At 42.5% G+C, this 17,315-nt stretch overlaps 1 protein-coding gene across 1 annotated transcript in view; it reads left to right on the top strand.

Moving 5' to 3' along the window:
• LOC139559868 (peptidyl-prolyl cis-trans isomerase FKBP11-like) overlaps positions 1-17,315 on the top strand; it is a 31,351-nt gene that overhangs the window by 353 nt on the left and 13,683 nt on the right. The window contains exons 2-6 of the mRNA XM_071376294.1: positions 8,309-8,415; positions 8,646-8,708; positions 9,440-9,530; positions 9,719-9,752; positions 10,020-10,090. Of these exons, the coding sequence (XP_071232395.1) occupies positions 8,309-8,415; positions 8,646-8,708; positions 9,440-9,530; positions 9,719-9,752; positions 10,020-10,090 (366 nt within the window). The remainder of the gene's footprint in view (positions 1-8,308; positions 8,416-8,645; positions 8,709-9,439; positions 9,531-9,718; positions 9,753-10,019; positions 10,091-17,315) is intronic.

Below are 17,315 nucleotides of genomic sequence, written 5' to 3'. Positions count from 1 at the left end.
GGTAGCAGAGGATGGTTATTAGACACCTTTGATTTCGGTCCATAGAAAGTTGATCAGACAGGAGGCGAGTGGGAGAAAGATTCAAGAAGGAGAGGTGACCCGCTCGAGGGAGACGTCGGCGATTCAACCCACCCAGGAAACTGATCAAAGAGCTCGAAAATATTAAGGTAAGCAGAGCCGGTTTAATCAAAATCTGCATATTGTATTATAGCCAATATCTAAATTATGATCAGGAGTACTGTGGTGAGTGTGAATTGTTGCTAAATTTATGTGGAATTGTTTAGAATTTAAGGCAGTGTGTACAGATATCTAAGTATTAATAGGTCAAAGACTTATTCACATAGTCTGGCACTACGCGGTATGCTGATCGAGTAGGTGTACAGTGAAGGATAAGCTTTATAACGATTCACATAGTCGGGCCATATTTGACAGTCGATCAGATAGGGGTTACCGTGAAGAATCCACAATTAAAAGATGGGATCCATATAGCCGGGCAGTAGTTAGATTTGGCAAATCAGCTAAGTGTTACCGTGAAGACCCATAAAAAAATAAAAATAAAAATATATAACGATTCACACAGTCGGGCCATATTTGACAGTCGATCAGATAGGGGTACCGTGAAGAATCCATAATTAATATAATACGATTCAAATAGTCGTGCAGTAGCTATACTTAGCTAGGTGTTACGTGAGGAATCTAATGTGATAAGTTGTGCTGTAATTGTATGTGTAAGTTGTGTTGTCGCAATGTGGGGGATTGAACGTTCCACGAGACCAATTGCTACTAACTAGCCATATGCTAAGTTGAGGCTGTGCTAAAGTGACCGCCGTGTCGATGTGTATATATTGCTGTGAAGCAACTATTTTCTGCTGATAAGTTGACCGGATTTTTCCCTCTCCTACTGTTGATAAATCCCTAAGGGTTAGAATCAATTTGAAAATTATTATAGAAGCGCGTGAAGTACTAGTATATTGTCCCCAAAGGAAATTTCTGAAATGTTTTGGCAAAGTATTTAATTAATCGGAAAAAGTTCAAATTAATCGGAAAAGTTAATAGAAATAATATCTTTCGAATTATATATCTTATAATTGCCATTCCAATTATATCAGGAGCGCCTGAATTACTAGTATATTGTCCCCAAAGGAAACTTCTGAAATATTTTGCCAAAGTATTTAATTAATTAAATTAGCGAAAAGCAATAATATTTTTATTATAAGTACCTAAAACTGTCATTCCAATTATAACAGGAGCGCGTGAATATATTCGTATATTGTTTCAAAGAGATAAAGCTGAAATATTGTTGGAAAACGAAAATAATTCATCGAATACACGGCAATAAAATTCTTTGTCCACGCGAGTCGGACACGAGACTGGGGGAGGTTAGAGGAAGAAAATACATCGCTGGTTTCGATCAGTGACGGGCTAAAGTATACAAAGATAATAATAGACCCAGACATAGCTTAACGACAAAATGACCACGACTATCGTCCCCAAACACAAATTCAACGAATATTTAGATCAGAGAATGAAAGACAGAGCAGGCGGGAGATTACATTACAAACCCGTTAAAAGAATTTGGGAAGAAGTGAGGCTGAAATGGACGCAAGCCGGTTTCCTTAGTGGAGTCTCCCCATCAAAAGGGCAGCTCCTCACTATGGAGAAAGAATTAGGGGAAGCAGTGAAGGAAAAGATAGAAAGTGAAGCTGAAAAGAATAAGAGTCACTTATTTAAAAAGGAAGGAACAAAGCAAAGGGAAAGAGCAGAGGCTGAGCTGAAAATAGGAATTTGGGCAATTGAAGAAATTAGAAGAGCACTCCCTTACAGGAAACCTGATACGATGGGGGTGGGCACTGGAGCACCAACTGACACCAAAGAGGGCAGGCCCAACAATAATGATGCCCCACCTACCACCACAGCAGCCCCATCGGCCCCAATCCATCTCAGGGGCACTGTGGGGTTAATGGCAATTCCCCAGGCTCAGTTCAACTCCCATGTGCATCACCACATCACCCAATACAATAAGGATAAGGGAGGGGCTGAACCACAAATCCAGTCCCTACAGGTACAACTTTTGAAACTACAATTGAAAGAGGCCCAGAAAGGAGAGAAACCCAAGAAACAGATGGTGGCTGAAGACCAACAAGAAATCTCACAAATTATTGAAAAAACTGTTTCCCGAATGATACAGCAACAACAACTACCCAGCTTCACCCAGCAGGGACCAACTATACACCCACCCCAGGAGCAGCCATTCCAACTGCCGTATGCCTACCCGCTTCAGCCATACCCTTCGTCGGAACCACCACTACAACCCTACTACCCACTACCACAATCAAACTATTCACCCACATGGGGACAGCCCCAGAGGTACTCTGGATCTTATGGAAGCTGTCATAATTGTAAACAAGCTGGGCACATGGTGCGACAGTGTCCGCACCCAATAACCCCGGCCCAAAGCCAGTTTCTGGCCAAAAGGGGACGAGGATACGCCCCTAGACCAAGGGGGAGTCAGGCCAATGATGTATCAACCACGTGCGGCCCTTCAACCCGCATACAATCACCCCAATCCAGACCCGAATCAGCAATCACCTCCCCCTTTTCAGGGCATGGCTGACGAATATGCCCCATGGCCCTGAAGCTGCTCACCACTAACCTACACTCATCATTGTCCTGGACTACTGAAGCATCAAAGGCTTTTGCACTCTTGAAAACAGATCTCTAAGTGGCAGTAGCCCTAACAGCACCTGACTAAAAAAACAAGTTCCATCTGGATGTTTCTGAAAAGGAAGGATTTACATCATCCATCCTTTTCCAGAACCTAGAGGGGGAGAGTAGAGTGTTGAGGTATCACTCCTCCAAACTGGACCACATTGAAGAAGGGCAAACCACATGCTCCAGGTATGTGGCTGCAGTGGCAAAAGCTATTGGAAAAACAGCCCACATGATAATGTGCCATCCATTGGAAATCCACACCCACCATGGGGTTGCAGCATATCTGATGAGCAAAGAATTCACGTTCAGCGCTGAAAGGAAGTGGCTGCAAACCGAACTCATGTGTATTGTTTAATGACAAACGCTCCATGTACCAATAGGGTCGGATGTGTAAATGTCAACTGATTAATGGATGTTGTTTAATGATGGGGTTAGTGTACAGGCCACAATCTCAAAAGTCTCGTGGAACGCGCCAATCAAATGTATGTGCAGGTTTGAAGTTGATTTGGGTTAAAGTCCTGCCCCTGGCGTTGCTGGCCATGATAGCCTCTCCAGGTGCAGGCACCCATCTCTCTCCTCATGAGACAATGGCTGGAGGAGTCATGCTGGGTTCACCAAGGGAGGGAGGTCATATGCCCGCCCTTGATGTATAACAAATTGTAATGTCTGATAATTGACGGAACTTTCTGCAGCTCTCTCCACACAGATTCACAAGGTCCAAATGGGGAAGCTGACAGAAGATCCGCCATCACTGAAGGTAAAAAATTGGTGACTGGGTGGGGTTAAAAGTCCGCAAGAGAAAGTGGCTAGAACCCAGGTGGACTGGACTGTACGAAGTGAGGGAAGTTACTTCACACTCAGTCCAGGTCAAAGGTAAATCAGGCGCACCTTGGCACCACCTCACACATTGCACTCCAGCCCCAATCCCTTCTAGAACACTGACAGAAGTCAGAGCTGATTTAAACAGCTTAAATTCGATTCCAAATGAAGACATTCCTGACTCAGGTGATGCGGAATCAAACTCCGCCTCCCCTGATAAAGGAACCTCGCCCAGTTAGAGGGATATTTCTCCCTCCCTGGGCAAGGCTAGGGATATCTGGCCCCTTATTTGTGATATTCCTACTGATATTTGGGGTGTCCCTGGGCACTTTCACATGGTTAATAGAATAACTATAACCGGATCCCCATGGATGTATGTCACGGACACTCTAGTCTAACTAGGTAATAATAGATTTAAAAAAAATTACATTAAATTAAAAATTTAGAAAACAATAGTTAAAATAAGAAACTAATATGGCTCAAATTGAGAAGGTTGAATAAGAGTGGGTGGAGAGCTGTGCAGAGAATGGACAGAAGATGGCAGTATTGTAGCACCCAATGGTCTCCCAGTTGACGGGGGGCCTGGTTGAATGCTGGTGACATAATTTTGTTTTTTGGAGTAAACATTAAGGTTAAGGGTTTCCGTGTTCCCAGAGATAAGATATCTTAAAAGAATACACTCATATTGGAATAGGAGTTTTACTTTGAGTTTTATTTAGGCAAGGGACTTTGAGAAGATAAAGGGTTCTTTTGGTATGTCTAGATATGGAACACGAATGTAGGTATAACCTTTTGGCCTATTTTCTGTTTTCGTTGCATTTTTCCGGTGACTTGATCACTCACGGGGAAAATGTAGTGAGAATAATGAAGTTGTGTCATTGGGGATACTAGTTTTGAGGTAAATTGATTATAATAGATTTTATAACTCTTGACCATAAGGTAAGCATTTGTATTGGCCATTAGAAGATAGAGATAGGTTAATTAAGGTTATGTTAGGACTTTAGAGATTGACACTATAAGACCTGTTGTTATTTTTAAATCCATGCAGATAAAGTCAAAACAGTGAGACACTTAGTTAGTATTGTAAAGGAACACATAGTTGTTATTGACTATTATTAGAAAAAGGCAGACAGATGGGTCTACCCCGCACTGTTGAGACCTTGAAGGTTTGAGAGCAGAGTGGGGAGGGTGGACCAGGAAATGAGCAAGGTAGGCTGTGAAATAAGATAGGAGAGAAAGGGGTTAACATATATAAGCAGCACAGATACATTTCAAAGTAGATAAGTCACTTGATAGAGAATTGGAAAAGAATAGATATGAATGTACGCCCAAGGGAGAATTGGATATGCGGCGAATGAATGGGACGTTTCTATATTATAATGTACTAAGTCATTATTTAGAGTAGGTAAGGTTGATACCTGGCCAGAGCCAGGTATCAAACGGGGGAGGGGTACATTGTGGTCTAGAATAGGATGGGGCCTATTGGAAAATAAACTAATTTAAAATTCAAAATTTCTAGCTAACAGATAGGCATAGAAGTTAAATATATAATCAGATAAAACAAATGAGAAACTGGTGGTTAACCAAACCTGTATGTCCAGGATTCTATGCGTTGCAGGTGAATTAAAGGAGAAGGTGATTCACTCGACCTGGGGGCATATCGCACTTGGAGGGTGAGACACACTGACACTGCCGAATGATCACAGAGTTAAGGAGAAGAACTGTTGCTAATAAAGCTCGGGGGTCAACTCCTTAATGAAGAATTCCCTGACCCCGACCTTTCCTCACTGTGTACGTTCATAGAAGTGAAAGTGTTGTTTGACCTCTGGCTGATGATGTGTTCTCTGGGAGAGGATGTGGTTTTACAGGACTGCTTGTAGTCCTGAGCTGTCTGATTAGGATACGATGGGGATGTTACCATCACAGTGTTGCCAGAACCACCACCAGTTCCAACGGACCAGGGTTCAGCCGGCCTCCTCCACCACTTCAAGACCAAGTCCCACGCCATCACCTAAGCTCTCCAATCTGGTACAGGTAATAAATATAAAAGACATCTAAGATAGTGAACAATTGGGGACTGAAACTGGTTATGAGGAAAGGGAGAATATGTGGTTGGCCTACAGAATACTTAATAGAAAGGACTGTGTCGTATGTGGACATGCCAGACCTATTCTGGCTGCTCACCCATTTGCCCTAAGTAATGTGGAAGGTTGGATGTGTATATTGGAAAGTTTAAGCCAAATTCAACCTTGTGTAAAACTCTTGAGTTTTGTGTTCCCAGAAGTACCTCCCCAGAAGGTACCGTGGGGAGTTAAGGCATATGGAGGATATTACAGCTGTATCACTGGTACAGGTAGGGGTATAGACTATGGAGGGCTCCCTGCTACTACCTGCATCACTAATACCACTATGAACTAGAGGTGTTGCTGATGTATGGTGGATGTGTGGACCTGCCAGGCGGTTGACCCCATTTTTGAAAGGAAATTGTCGTTGCTCATGTGTTTTGGCCAGTCTGATACCACTATTGCCTATTATTATAGCTAATCAACTTCTGGGAGCTGCACATGACACAGAGACTCGGTACCAACCCAGGAGACGGCAGAACCGTGACGCTCCTTGGTCCGAGGGTACAGATAACATGCACACCAACCTGTTGGGGTCCCAATAGGGGTCCCCCACGAATACCAGACATCAAACAGGAATGATGGCCGGTGGCATCTATTGCCCAGTTTGGCCCAGCTATTGTTGATGTTAAGCAGAATGCTTGGATCAATTATATCTACTATAATCAACAATGATTTGTTAAACTACACCCACACAGTACTTACGGGGATGGCTGAACGATTGGAGGCTACCTCTCAAACCAGTAGACAAAATAGACTAGAACTGGACATGATTCTGGTCAACCAGGGAGGTGTATGTAAAATGATTGGAGAACAGTGTTGCACGTTTGTCCCTAAACAATACTAGTCCGGATGGGAGCATTTCAAAAGCTCTGAGTGGGTTGGCAAGGTTATCAGTGGAGATGAAGGGTCTTGCAGGTGTGGAGGAGAGTGGACTGTTCTCTGGCTGGGTGGTTGGTTTGGTAAGTATACTACAATGATGGTTACTGGATTTCTGACTCTAGTTGTTGTTCTTCTTATGCTCATGTGCTGTGCTACCTGTATCATACCTTGTTTGAAGAAGTCTGTTACAGATGTGGCAAGGAGGCTGATACGAAAACAAGCTTCCGCAGGAGAGTGGGCTGACAGAGGAGGACCCTTGGTTTGCTGTAGTTGATGTTGTTGAATGAATAAAAAGTGATGTTTGTCCTCCCTGTTGTGAAGGTTTGAAGTTCCCGGGTGGCGACGAGCCCACCTGGTACAGGTTGTATAGAGGGATGGACCTGAGGGTTTAACATATTCTCGTTTTTTGGTTTACTAATGTGTGGTTGGCCACTCCAGGTGTAGTTATTGGAGTGGTCTCCTTTTTGGTCCTTGCTCATTTACGACTCAACTTACATTGATGCTATTGGTGTCCCTAGGGGGTGCCAGATGAATATAAACTGGTGGACTAAGTGACAGCTGGGTTTGAATCTTCTGTCTGTTGGTGGTGAACAGTTAGTAAAAATGTGGACAGAATTAACTACATTCATTTTAATGTCCAGAAACTGGGCAATTGGACTCAACAAGGCTTCGAGGTGGTCCATGGACAATTGGCAGCTACGTCCCTGATGGCATTTCAAAATAGAATCGCGGTGGATATGTTATTGGCAGAACGGGGGGGGGTCTGTACCATGTTTGGTGAACAGTGTTGTACTTTCATTCCCAATAACACAGCTACAGATGGGAGTCTGACTGTAGCATTGAATGGACTTCGTACCCTTAATGGTAAGATGAAACAGCATTCTGGAGTGGACACTTCTATGTGGGACTCATGGATGGATGCTTTTGGTAAATATAAGACGCTGGTTTCCTCTATCCTAGTATCTATTTCCGTCTTTGCGGGCATTCTTGTACTCTGTGGGTGCTGTTGCATTCCATGTGCGCGCACGCTTGCTAGCCGTGTTATTACTGCCGCCATAGACCCTAATCTGGAAAGGGCCCAAATGTTCCCATTGCTTGATGATGGGGAAACTGGACCTGTCTATCTATTTGAGGACTAAGAAACTTTTATGTCACGTCTCTTGTGAGACGTGAAGAGGGGGAATCAAAAATTTGTCTTCTGACAAATTTTATCTAGTTTATTCACGTCTAGAAGACGTGAAGAGGGGGATTTGTAAGAAATTGAAATAGATACTGGAGACTAGTATAACAACATTCCAACATAGGCTATCCTTTGTACAAAATGAACCCACCCTCTCTTTGTCCTTAGGCACATGCCGATCTCATTAGATACTAACCTCAGACACACACACACCCCACTCAGGACAGGCCCCTGAAACATCATTTAGACATACACATTCTTTCCAAGGGTGTGACTCAAGACAAAGAACTATGTCAAGAGCCAATGGAACGTCGACACCTGGTCCGAACAGGACCACTCACGACCAAGATTGACCAAGAGGAAGGCCAGACGACAAGACCACCTACTTTGCTAGTTGCCTATATAATTTGAATGTACTGTTTAGAGCGGCCTCTTCTCCGACGATTTCATAAGAATCTGACAGAAAGGGGCCGTGCACGTTTTTGCCTGATATCTTTACACTTGAATAAAACGGCCTTATTATAAAATTATCCACCTCGTCCTATGTCTCCACTTGATCTCCTGTCTCCAGTAAACGTATTATCAACAAAAGCCAAGACTGGGGTAATCCTAGTCTTGCTAGCTGCTTTCGTTTATGTTGCAGCACAGGAAGGCGAATCCGAGCAAAATGTTGTGGAAGAGTTATTGGTGGAAACCTTGGTGAGTTCTGTCTTTTTCTCTCTATTGTAGGCTATAGAGCGATAGGAAAGTGGCAACTCTTGCACTAACCGAATGCCATTCATTGCAACAGTCAGACCAAATTGAAACAATGTATCAGTTTTTGATTGTTATAATTGTCAATGTATCGTTTATTTTGTGTAATAAAACGATGCATTCGTATTTATTTGCAATTCAAATATCTCACTTTTTTTCTTCTCCCCCTTCATAAGGTGAAACCCGAAACTTGCTCTATAACGTCAGAAATGGGAGACACGCTACAAATCCACTATACGGTAAGCAAAAAGGAGTGGAAATGAATGGCCTAAAAAACATTTTCAATTTCGAAGGTATAGGCACCGCCCTGTTTGACTTCAGACCTAGCCTGCTTATTGAGAGATGTCAACTACATTTTTGGGGAAAATATGAATGAAATCTGGTCAAAAGTGTGCTCTGCATTTTAAGTGGTTCTAATTCATTGCACGTCAAACTTGACTATAGTCAATACGATGTTGTCTGTGGCATGGTGCAGAGTTACAAGTTACCGTTTTTCATTTGAGACTTGGAAATTCGTGAATGTGGTATCAAATATTGTCAGATAAAAACTACTTTATATTTTGCATTACACATCGTTTGTATTCATATCTGGGATGGCAAGTAAACGGCAATGTTTTACCCCATGTGGCGAAAAAAATGACACGTTTTATGCGTGCCAGACATTCTACTCGGCACTGCAATGGGGAGGTACAACACGTCAGCACTCCTGCTCCGGCGGTGGGTAGGGCAGTAGTCCAACCGAAACTCGTCACTCATGAAGCGTCATGCTTGAGGTTGACCATTGCCTCACCTAACATACAGCCACTCCTATAAAGACATTTGAAAAAAGTCTGTCAAGTGTTTCACATTTTAATGTGACTTGCAGGGAATGCATCTTAACCTTCTATTTAGATTCTAATCACTGCTTGCATGCAAAATCCTTCTTTTTAACATGCTTCTTCCATTCATATTGTTCCAATGCTCTGAACAGGGTAAACTACTTGCTGATGGCAAGGTGATTGACTCATCACTGTCTCGGGACCCTCTTGTTGTTGAGCTGGGAAAGAGGACAGTTATCCCTGGTAAAATCACATAACTATTCAAATTGCCTGTATTAGACCTGATATTGATCACACAAAATAACAGGAACACTAGCTTATGTTTCAAACAGCAATATACCTTCAGATTTAGCTCACACTAGCAGTGCAGTGTTTTTGTTATCGCATCAGTCACTGTATAAAGATAACATGAAATACTGTATCTCCAACAGGTCTGGAACAGAGTTTGGTAGGAGTTTGTGAAGGGTAAGTAAACAGTCAAGGTCTGCCAATACAACGTTTTGAAAGGGACATGTTGCATTAATTTACGTAAGAGTACCACTTTCACTAGGAAATCAAAAATGTATATTATATGAACTAGGATAACTAGTTTAAAATATAGATATTTCCAGTGTGTGAAGCAATCACAAAGATCCTGTCTCAAATGACTGTTAAAATTATGTGTCACTAAAATAGTAGTGGAAAACATGCAAACCTATAAGAATAGGCCTTTTCTGTCTTGTGTTCCTCCAGACAAAAAATCAAGACCACTATTCCACCACACCTTGCCTATGGAAAAAGAGGATACCCTCCAACTATCCCAGGTACTTAAACACATGTGCATATACACACGTACATACGCATACTGTATACATGCATATGTATCATATACAGTGCCTTCAGAAAGTATTCACACCCCTTGACTTTTTCCACATTTTGTGTTACAAAGTGGGATTAAAATGGATTCAACAAATTGTTTTGGTCAATGATCTACACAAAATACTCTAATGTCAAAGTGGAAGAAAAAATGTATGAAAAATAAAACACTATGTTGATTGCATGAGTATTCAAACCCCCTGAGTCAATACATGTTAGACTCACCTTTAGCAGTTATTACAGCTGTAAGAGCTTTGCACACCTGGATTGTACAATATTTGCACATTTTTTATATATATATATTCTTTAAGTTCTGTCAAGTTGGTTGTTGATCATTGTTAGACAGCCATTTTAAAGTCTTGCCATACATTTTCAATTGAATTTAAGTTCAAACTCTGACTCGGCCACTCAGGAACATTTGCTGTCTTCCTAGTAAGGAATTCAAGTATAGATTCGGCCTTGTTTTAGGTTATTGTCCTGCTGAAAGGAGAATTTGTCTCAGTGTCTGTTGGAAATCAGACTGAACCAGCTTTTCCTGTAGGATTTTGCCTGTGCTTAGCTCTAAGTTTGTTTTTATCCTAAAAAACTTTCTAGTCCTTGCCGATGACATGCATACCCATAACATGATGCAGCGACCACCATGCTTGAAAATATGAAGAGTGGTACTCAGTTTTATGTGTTGTGTTGGATTTGCCCCAAACGTAATGTATTGTATTCAGGACATAAAGTTAATTTCTTAGCTAAATGTTTTGCAGTTTTACTTTAGTGCCTTATTGCAAACAGGATGTATGACTTGGAATATTTGTGTACTGTACAGGTTTCCTTTTCACTCTGTCATTTTAAGGAACGGGAAAGGGGGATACCTAGTCAGTTGTACAACTGAATGCGTTCAACTAAAATGTGTCTTCTGCATTTAACCCAACCCCTATTTAGGTTAGTATTGTGGAGTAACTACAATGTTGTTGATCCATCCTCAGTTTTCTCCTATCACAGCCATTAAACTCTTAACTGTTTTAAAATCACCATTGGCCGCTTGGTGAAATCCCTGAGCGGTTACCTTATTCTCCGGCAATTGAGTTAGGAAGGACTCCTGTTCTTTTTGTATTGACTGGGTGTATGATACACCATCCAACGTGTAATTAATATCTTAACCATGCTCAAAAGGATATTCAATATCTGCTTAGGTTCTCTTTGAAGGCATTGGAAAATCTCCCTGGTCTTTGTGGTTGAAACTCACTGCTTGACGGAGGGCCCTTACAATTATTTGTATGTGTGGGGTACAGAGATTAGGTTTTATTTTACCAGGTAAATTGACTGCGAACACATTCTCATTTACAGCAACTACATGTGGAATAGTTAGAGGGGGATGAATGAGCCAATTGGGAGCTGGGGATGATTAGGTGGCCATGATGGTATGAGGGCCAGATTGGGAATTTAGCCAGAACACAAGGGTTAACCCCTACTCCTATGATAAGTGCCATGTGCTCTTTAATGACCACAGAGAGTCTGGACATCCATTTAACGTCCCATCCAAAAGATGACACCTTACACAGCAATGTCCCCAATCACTGTCTTGGGGCATTAGGATATTTTTGGGGGACCTGACGAAAGAGTGCCTCATACTGGTCTTCCGATACCACTTCCAGCAGCATCTGGTCTCCCATCTAGGGATCGACCAGGACGAACCTGCTTAGCTTCGAGGCAAGCTAGCAGTGAAATACAGGGTGGTATGCTGCTGGCCAGGTAGTCACTCAAATCATGTTAAACACTATTGCACACATGCAACTTATTATGTGACGTGTTAAGCACATTTTTACTCCTGAACTTATTTAGGCTTGCCATAACAAAGGGTTGAATACTTATTGACTCAAGTCATTTCTAAAAAACATTATGACATTATGGGGTATTGTGTGTAGGGCAGTGACTCATTTCAATATAATCAATTTAAAAGTCAGGTTGTAACACAGCAAATTGTGGAAAAAGTCAAGGAATGTGAATACTTTCTGAAAGCATTGTACACACTCAATCATACAAAGAAACAAACACTAAATAAATACGGCATCTCAACTTGATGACACTGCCCTGCCAGTCATATCGACGTAAACTTGGAGCCACGCGATGACATGTTGTGTGTCCCACAACGACTTGTCGGAAAAGCATGCAGTTTATTAGGATACAGATGAAATAAGTTATGAGCTGGATGCTCCATTCCAATAAATATCAAGGGTCTTATTATGGTGAAATGATCATCGACGCTTGGCTGCCGTTTGACAAATACAAATAATCTCGCTTTTTTGTCCATAATAATCTCTTCATGTAGACTATACCCGCACTGTATATGCGAGCTGTTGAGCTGTCAGCTAAAGCGCATGTGGAAATACCAGTGGGCACACCCGCTATATAACGAACAAAAATGTGAGAACCATCAGTAGAGTTGTAAATGCGATGGAAATAATTTAACTTCATTTATTATTTAGTACATGGGAATTGAACTGCAAATTGTATTTTTATGCGCAGTACGTCATCACGCACAGGCTTTTTTCCCCAACAAGTCAATTTGATGGAAATACATCTGGTGGGAAATATTGTTTTGATGTGTATTTTAGAATATTCGTATAAATCTCTTGCCAATTGGATGGAAACCTAGCTACTGTCAGCTTAAAATCCTTTGCAAGTGATATAAAACACCAAATATTAATTGGTATACTGTATGTAATTACAATATATTAGCATATGCTGAAATTTTATTACAATATAATTTAAATTTGTTGCACCCATTAGTGAGAGTGCTGTACCAATTGAACTGATGTGGTAGTAGTGCCCATACAATTTCTGTGTGTGTATAAGGGACAAATCAGTGTCAGCAAGTCATTACAGTTGAAGTCTGAAGTTTACATACACTTAGGTTGGAGTCATTAAAACTCATTTTTCAACCACTCCACAAATTTCTTGTTAACAAACTATAATTTTGGCAAGTCGGTTAGGACGTATACGTTGAGCATGACAAGTAATTTTTCCAACAATTGTTTACAGACAGATTATTTCACTTATAATTCACTATCACAATTCCAATGGGTCAGAAGTTTACATGCACTAAGTTGACTGTGCCTTTTAAACAGCTTGGAAAATTCCAGAAAATGATGTCATGGCTTTAGAAGCTTCTGATATGCTAATTGACATCATTTGAGTCAATTGGAGGTGTACCTGTGGATGTATTTCAAGGCCTACCTTCAAACTCAGTGCCTCTTTGCTTGACATCATGGGACAATCAAAATAAGTCAGCCAAAACCTCAGACAAACAATTGTAGACCTCCACAAGTCTGGTTCATCCTTGGGAGCAACTTCCAAACGCCGGAAGGTACCACGTTCATCTGTACAAACAATAGTACGCAAATATAAACACCATGGGACCACGCAGCTGTCATACCGCTCAGGAAGGAGACGCATTCTGTCTCCTAGAGATGAATGTACTTTGGTGCGAGAATTGCAAATCAATCCCAGAATAACAGCAAAGGATCTTGTGAAGATGCTGGAGGAAACAGGTACAAAAGTATCTATATCCACAGTAAAACAAGTCCTATATCGACATAACCTGAAAGGCCGCTCAGCAAGGAAGAAGCCACTGCTCCAAAACCGCCATAAAAAAGCCAGACTACGGTTTGCAACTGCACATGGGGACCAAGATCGTACTTTTTGGAGAAATGTCCTCTGGTCTGATGAAACAAAATTTGAACTGTTTGGCCATAATGACCATTGTTATGTTTGGAGGAAAACAGGGAGGCTTGCAAGCCAAAGAACACCATCCCAACCGTGAAGCAGGAGGGTGGCAGCATCATGTTGTGGGGGTGCTTTGCTGCAGGAGGGACTGGTGCACTGCACAAAATAGATTGCTTCATAAGGAAGGAAAATTATGTGGATATATTGAAGCAACATCTCAGACCTCAGTCAGGAAGTTGAAGCTTGGTCGCAAATTGGTCTTACAAATGGACATTGACCCCAAGCATACTTCCAAAGTTGTGGCAAAATGGCTTAAGAGCAATAAAGTCAAGGTATTGGAGTGGCCATCACAAAGCCCTGACCTCAATCCCATAGAACATTTGTGGGCAGAACTGAAAAGGTGTGTGCGAGCAAGGAGGCCTACAAACCTGACTCAGTTACACCAGCTCTGTCAGGAGGAATAAGCCAAAATTCACCCATCTTATTGTGGGAAGCTTGTGTAAGGCTACCCGACATTTAAAGGCAATGCTACCAAATACTAATTGAGTGTATGTAAACTTCTGACCCACTGGGAATGTGATTCAATAAGTAAATAATTCTCTCTACTATTATTCTGACATTTCACATTCTTAAAATAGTGGTGATCCTAACTGACCTAAGACAGAATTTTTACTAGGATAAAATTTCAGGAATTGTGAAAAACTGAGTTTAAATGTATGTGGCTAAGGTGTATGTAAACTTCCGACTTCAACTGTATGTGTGTTTTCTTAAGTCCTTTTGGTCTGTTTGCCCTGGAATCATTGCAAGTTTGGAAGCCTTTGTTTACACCTCTAGAAGTGCAAGTGATATAAATATGCTGTAATATATCATTTATTTTTTATTTAACCTTTATTTAACCAGGTAGGCCAGTTTAGAACAAGTTCTCCTTTATAACTGCGACCCGGCCAAGATAAAGCAAAGTGACAAAAACAACAGAGTTAAACATGGGATAAACAAACATAGTCAATAACACAATATAAAAATCTGTATACAGTGTGTGCAAATGACGTAAGGCAATAAATAGGCCATAGTGGCGAAGTAATTACAGTTAAGCAATTAACACTGGAGTGATAGATGTGCAGATGAGGATGTGCAAGTAGAAATAATGGTGTGCAAAAGAGAAGAAAAACAAATATGAGATGAGGTAGGTGGTTGGATGGGCAATTTACAGATGGGGCTGTGTACAGATGCAGGTAAGCTGCTCTGACAGCTGATGCTTAAAGTTAGTGAGGGAGATATGAGTCTCCAGCTTCAGCTTTTTGCTATTTGTTCCAGTCATTGGCAGCAGAGAACTGGAAGGAAAGGCGGCCAAAGTAGGTGTTGGCTTTGGGGATGACCAGTGAAATAAACCTGCTGGAGTGCGTGCTACAGGTGGGTGTTGCTATGGTGACCAGTGAGCTGAGATAAGGCGGAGCTTTACCTAGCAAAGACTTATAGATGACCTGGAGCCAGTGGGTTTGGCGACGAATATGTAGCGAGGACCAGCCAACGAGAGCATACAGGTCGCAGTGGTGGGTAGTATATGGGGCTTTGGTGACAACGGATGACACTGTGATAGACTGCATCCAATTTGTGTTGGAGGCTATTTTGCTAACTACATTGCTGAAGTCGAGGATCGGTAGGATAGCCAGCCCTATGAGGGCCTATTTGGCAGCATGAGTGAAGGAGGCCCGTTGTGAAATAGGAAGACGATTTTCTAGATTTAATTTTGGATTGGAGATGCTTAATTTGAGTCTGGAAGGAGAGTTTACAGTCTAGCCAGACACCTAGGTATTTATAGTTGTCCACATATTCTATGTCAGAACCGTCCATAGTAGTGATGCAAGTCGGGCGGGCGGGTGCGGGCAGCGATTGGTTGAAGAGCATGCATTTAGTTTTACTAGCATTTAAGAGCAGTCCAAAATGGTCGGCGATCTGTTTGTTCGCCTGGCTTTCGAAGACTTTGGAAAGGCAGGGCACGATGGATATAGGTCTGTAACAGTTTGGGTCTAGAGTGTCTCCCCCTTTGAAGAGGGGGATGACCGCGGCCGCTTTCCAATCTTTAGGAATCTGACAATACGAAAGAGGTTGAACAGATTAGTAATAGCTGTTGCAACAATGGCGGCGGGTAATTTTAGGAAGAGGGGGTCCAGATTGTCTAGCCCAGCTGATTAGTAGGGATCCAGATTTTGCAACTCTATCAGAACATCAGCTGTCTGGATTTAGGTGAAGGAGAAGCAGGGAGGGGGGGTGCAGAGCTGTTGGCCGGGGTTGGGGTAGCCAGCCGTAGAGAAATGCTTATTAAAATGATCGTGGATTTATTGGTGGTGATAGTCCAGTGGGCAGCTGGGAGGAAGTGCTCTTATTCTCCATGGACTTGTGTCCCAAAACTTTTTGGAATTAGTGCTGCAGGATGCAAATTTATTTACATTTACATTTAAGTCATTTAGCAGACGCTCTTATCCAGAGCGACTTACAAATTGGTACATTCACCTTATGATATCCAGTGGAACAACCACTTTACAATAGTGCATCTAACTCTTTTAAGGGGGGGGGGGGTTAGAAGGATTACTTTATCCTATCCTAGGTATTCCTTAAAGAGGTGGGGTTTCAGGTGTCTCCGGAAGGTGGTGATTGACTCCGCTGACCTGGCGTCGTGAGGGAGTTTGTTCCACCATTGGGGTGCCAGAGCAGCGAACAGTTTTGACTGGGCTGAGCGGGAACTGTACTTCCTCAGAGGTAGGGAGGCGAGCAGGCCAGAGGTGGATGAACGCAGTGCCCTTGTTTGGGTGTAGGGCCTGATCAGAGCCTGAAGGTACGGAGGTGCCGTTCCCCTCACAGCTCCGTAGGCAAGCACCATGGTCTTGTAACGGATGCGAGCTTCAACTGGAAGCCAGTGGAGAGAGCGGAGGAGCGGGGTGACGTGAGAGAACTTGGGAAAGTTGAACACCAGACGGGCTGCGGCGTTCTGGATGAGTTGTAGGGGTTTAATGGCACAGGCAGGGAGCCCAGCCAACAGCGAGTTGCAGTAATCCAGACGGGAGATGACAAGTGCCTGGATTAGGACCTGCGCCGCTTCCTGCGTGAGGCAGGGTCGTACTCTGCGAATGTTGTAGAGCATGAACCTACAGGAACGGGTCACCGCCTTGATGTTAGTTGAGAATGACAGGGTGTTGTCCAGGATCACGCCAAGGTTCTTAGCACTCTGGGAGGAGGACACAATGGAGTTGTCAACCGTGATGGCGAGATCATGGAACGGGCAGTCCTTCCCCGGGAGGAAGAGCAGCTCCGTCTTGCCGAGGTTCAGCTTGAGGTGGTGATCCGTCATCCACACTGATATGTCTGCCAGACATGCAGAGATGCGATTCACCACCTGGTTATCAGAGGGGGGAAAGGAGAAGATTAATTGTGTGTCGTCTGCATAGCAATGATAGGAGA

This window comes from Salvelinus alpinus, chromosome 2 (genome assembly GCF_045679555.1).
Source record: "Salvelinus alpinus chromosome 2, SLU_Salpinus.1, whole genome shotgun sequence".
In the NCBI taxonomy this organism is placed as follows: domain Eukaryota; kingdom Metazoa; phylum Chordata; class Actinopteri; order Salmoniformes; family Salmonidae; genus Salvelinus; species Salvelinus alpinus.
This window is presented reverse-complemented; position numbering and strand designations above follow the sequence as displayed.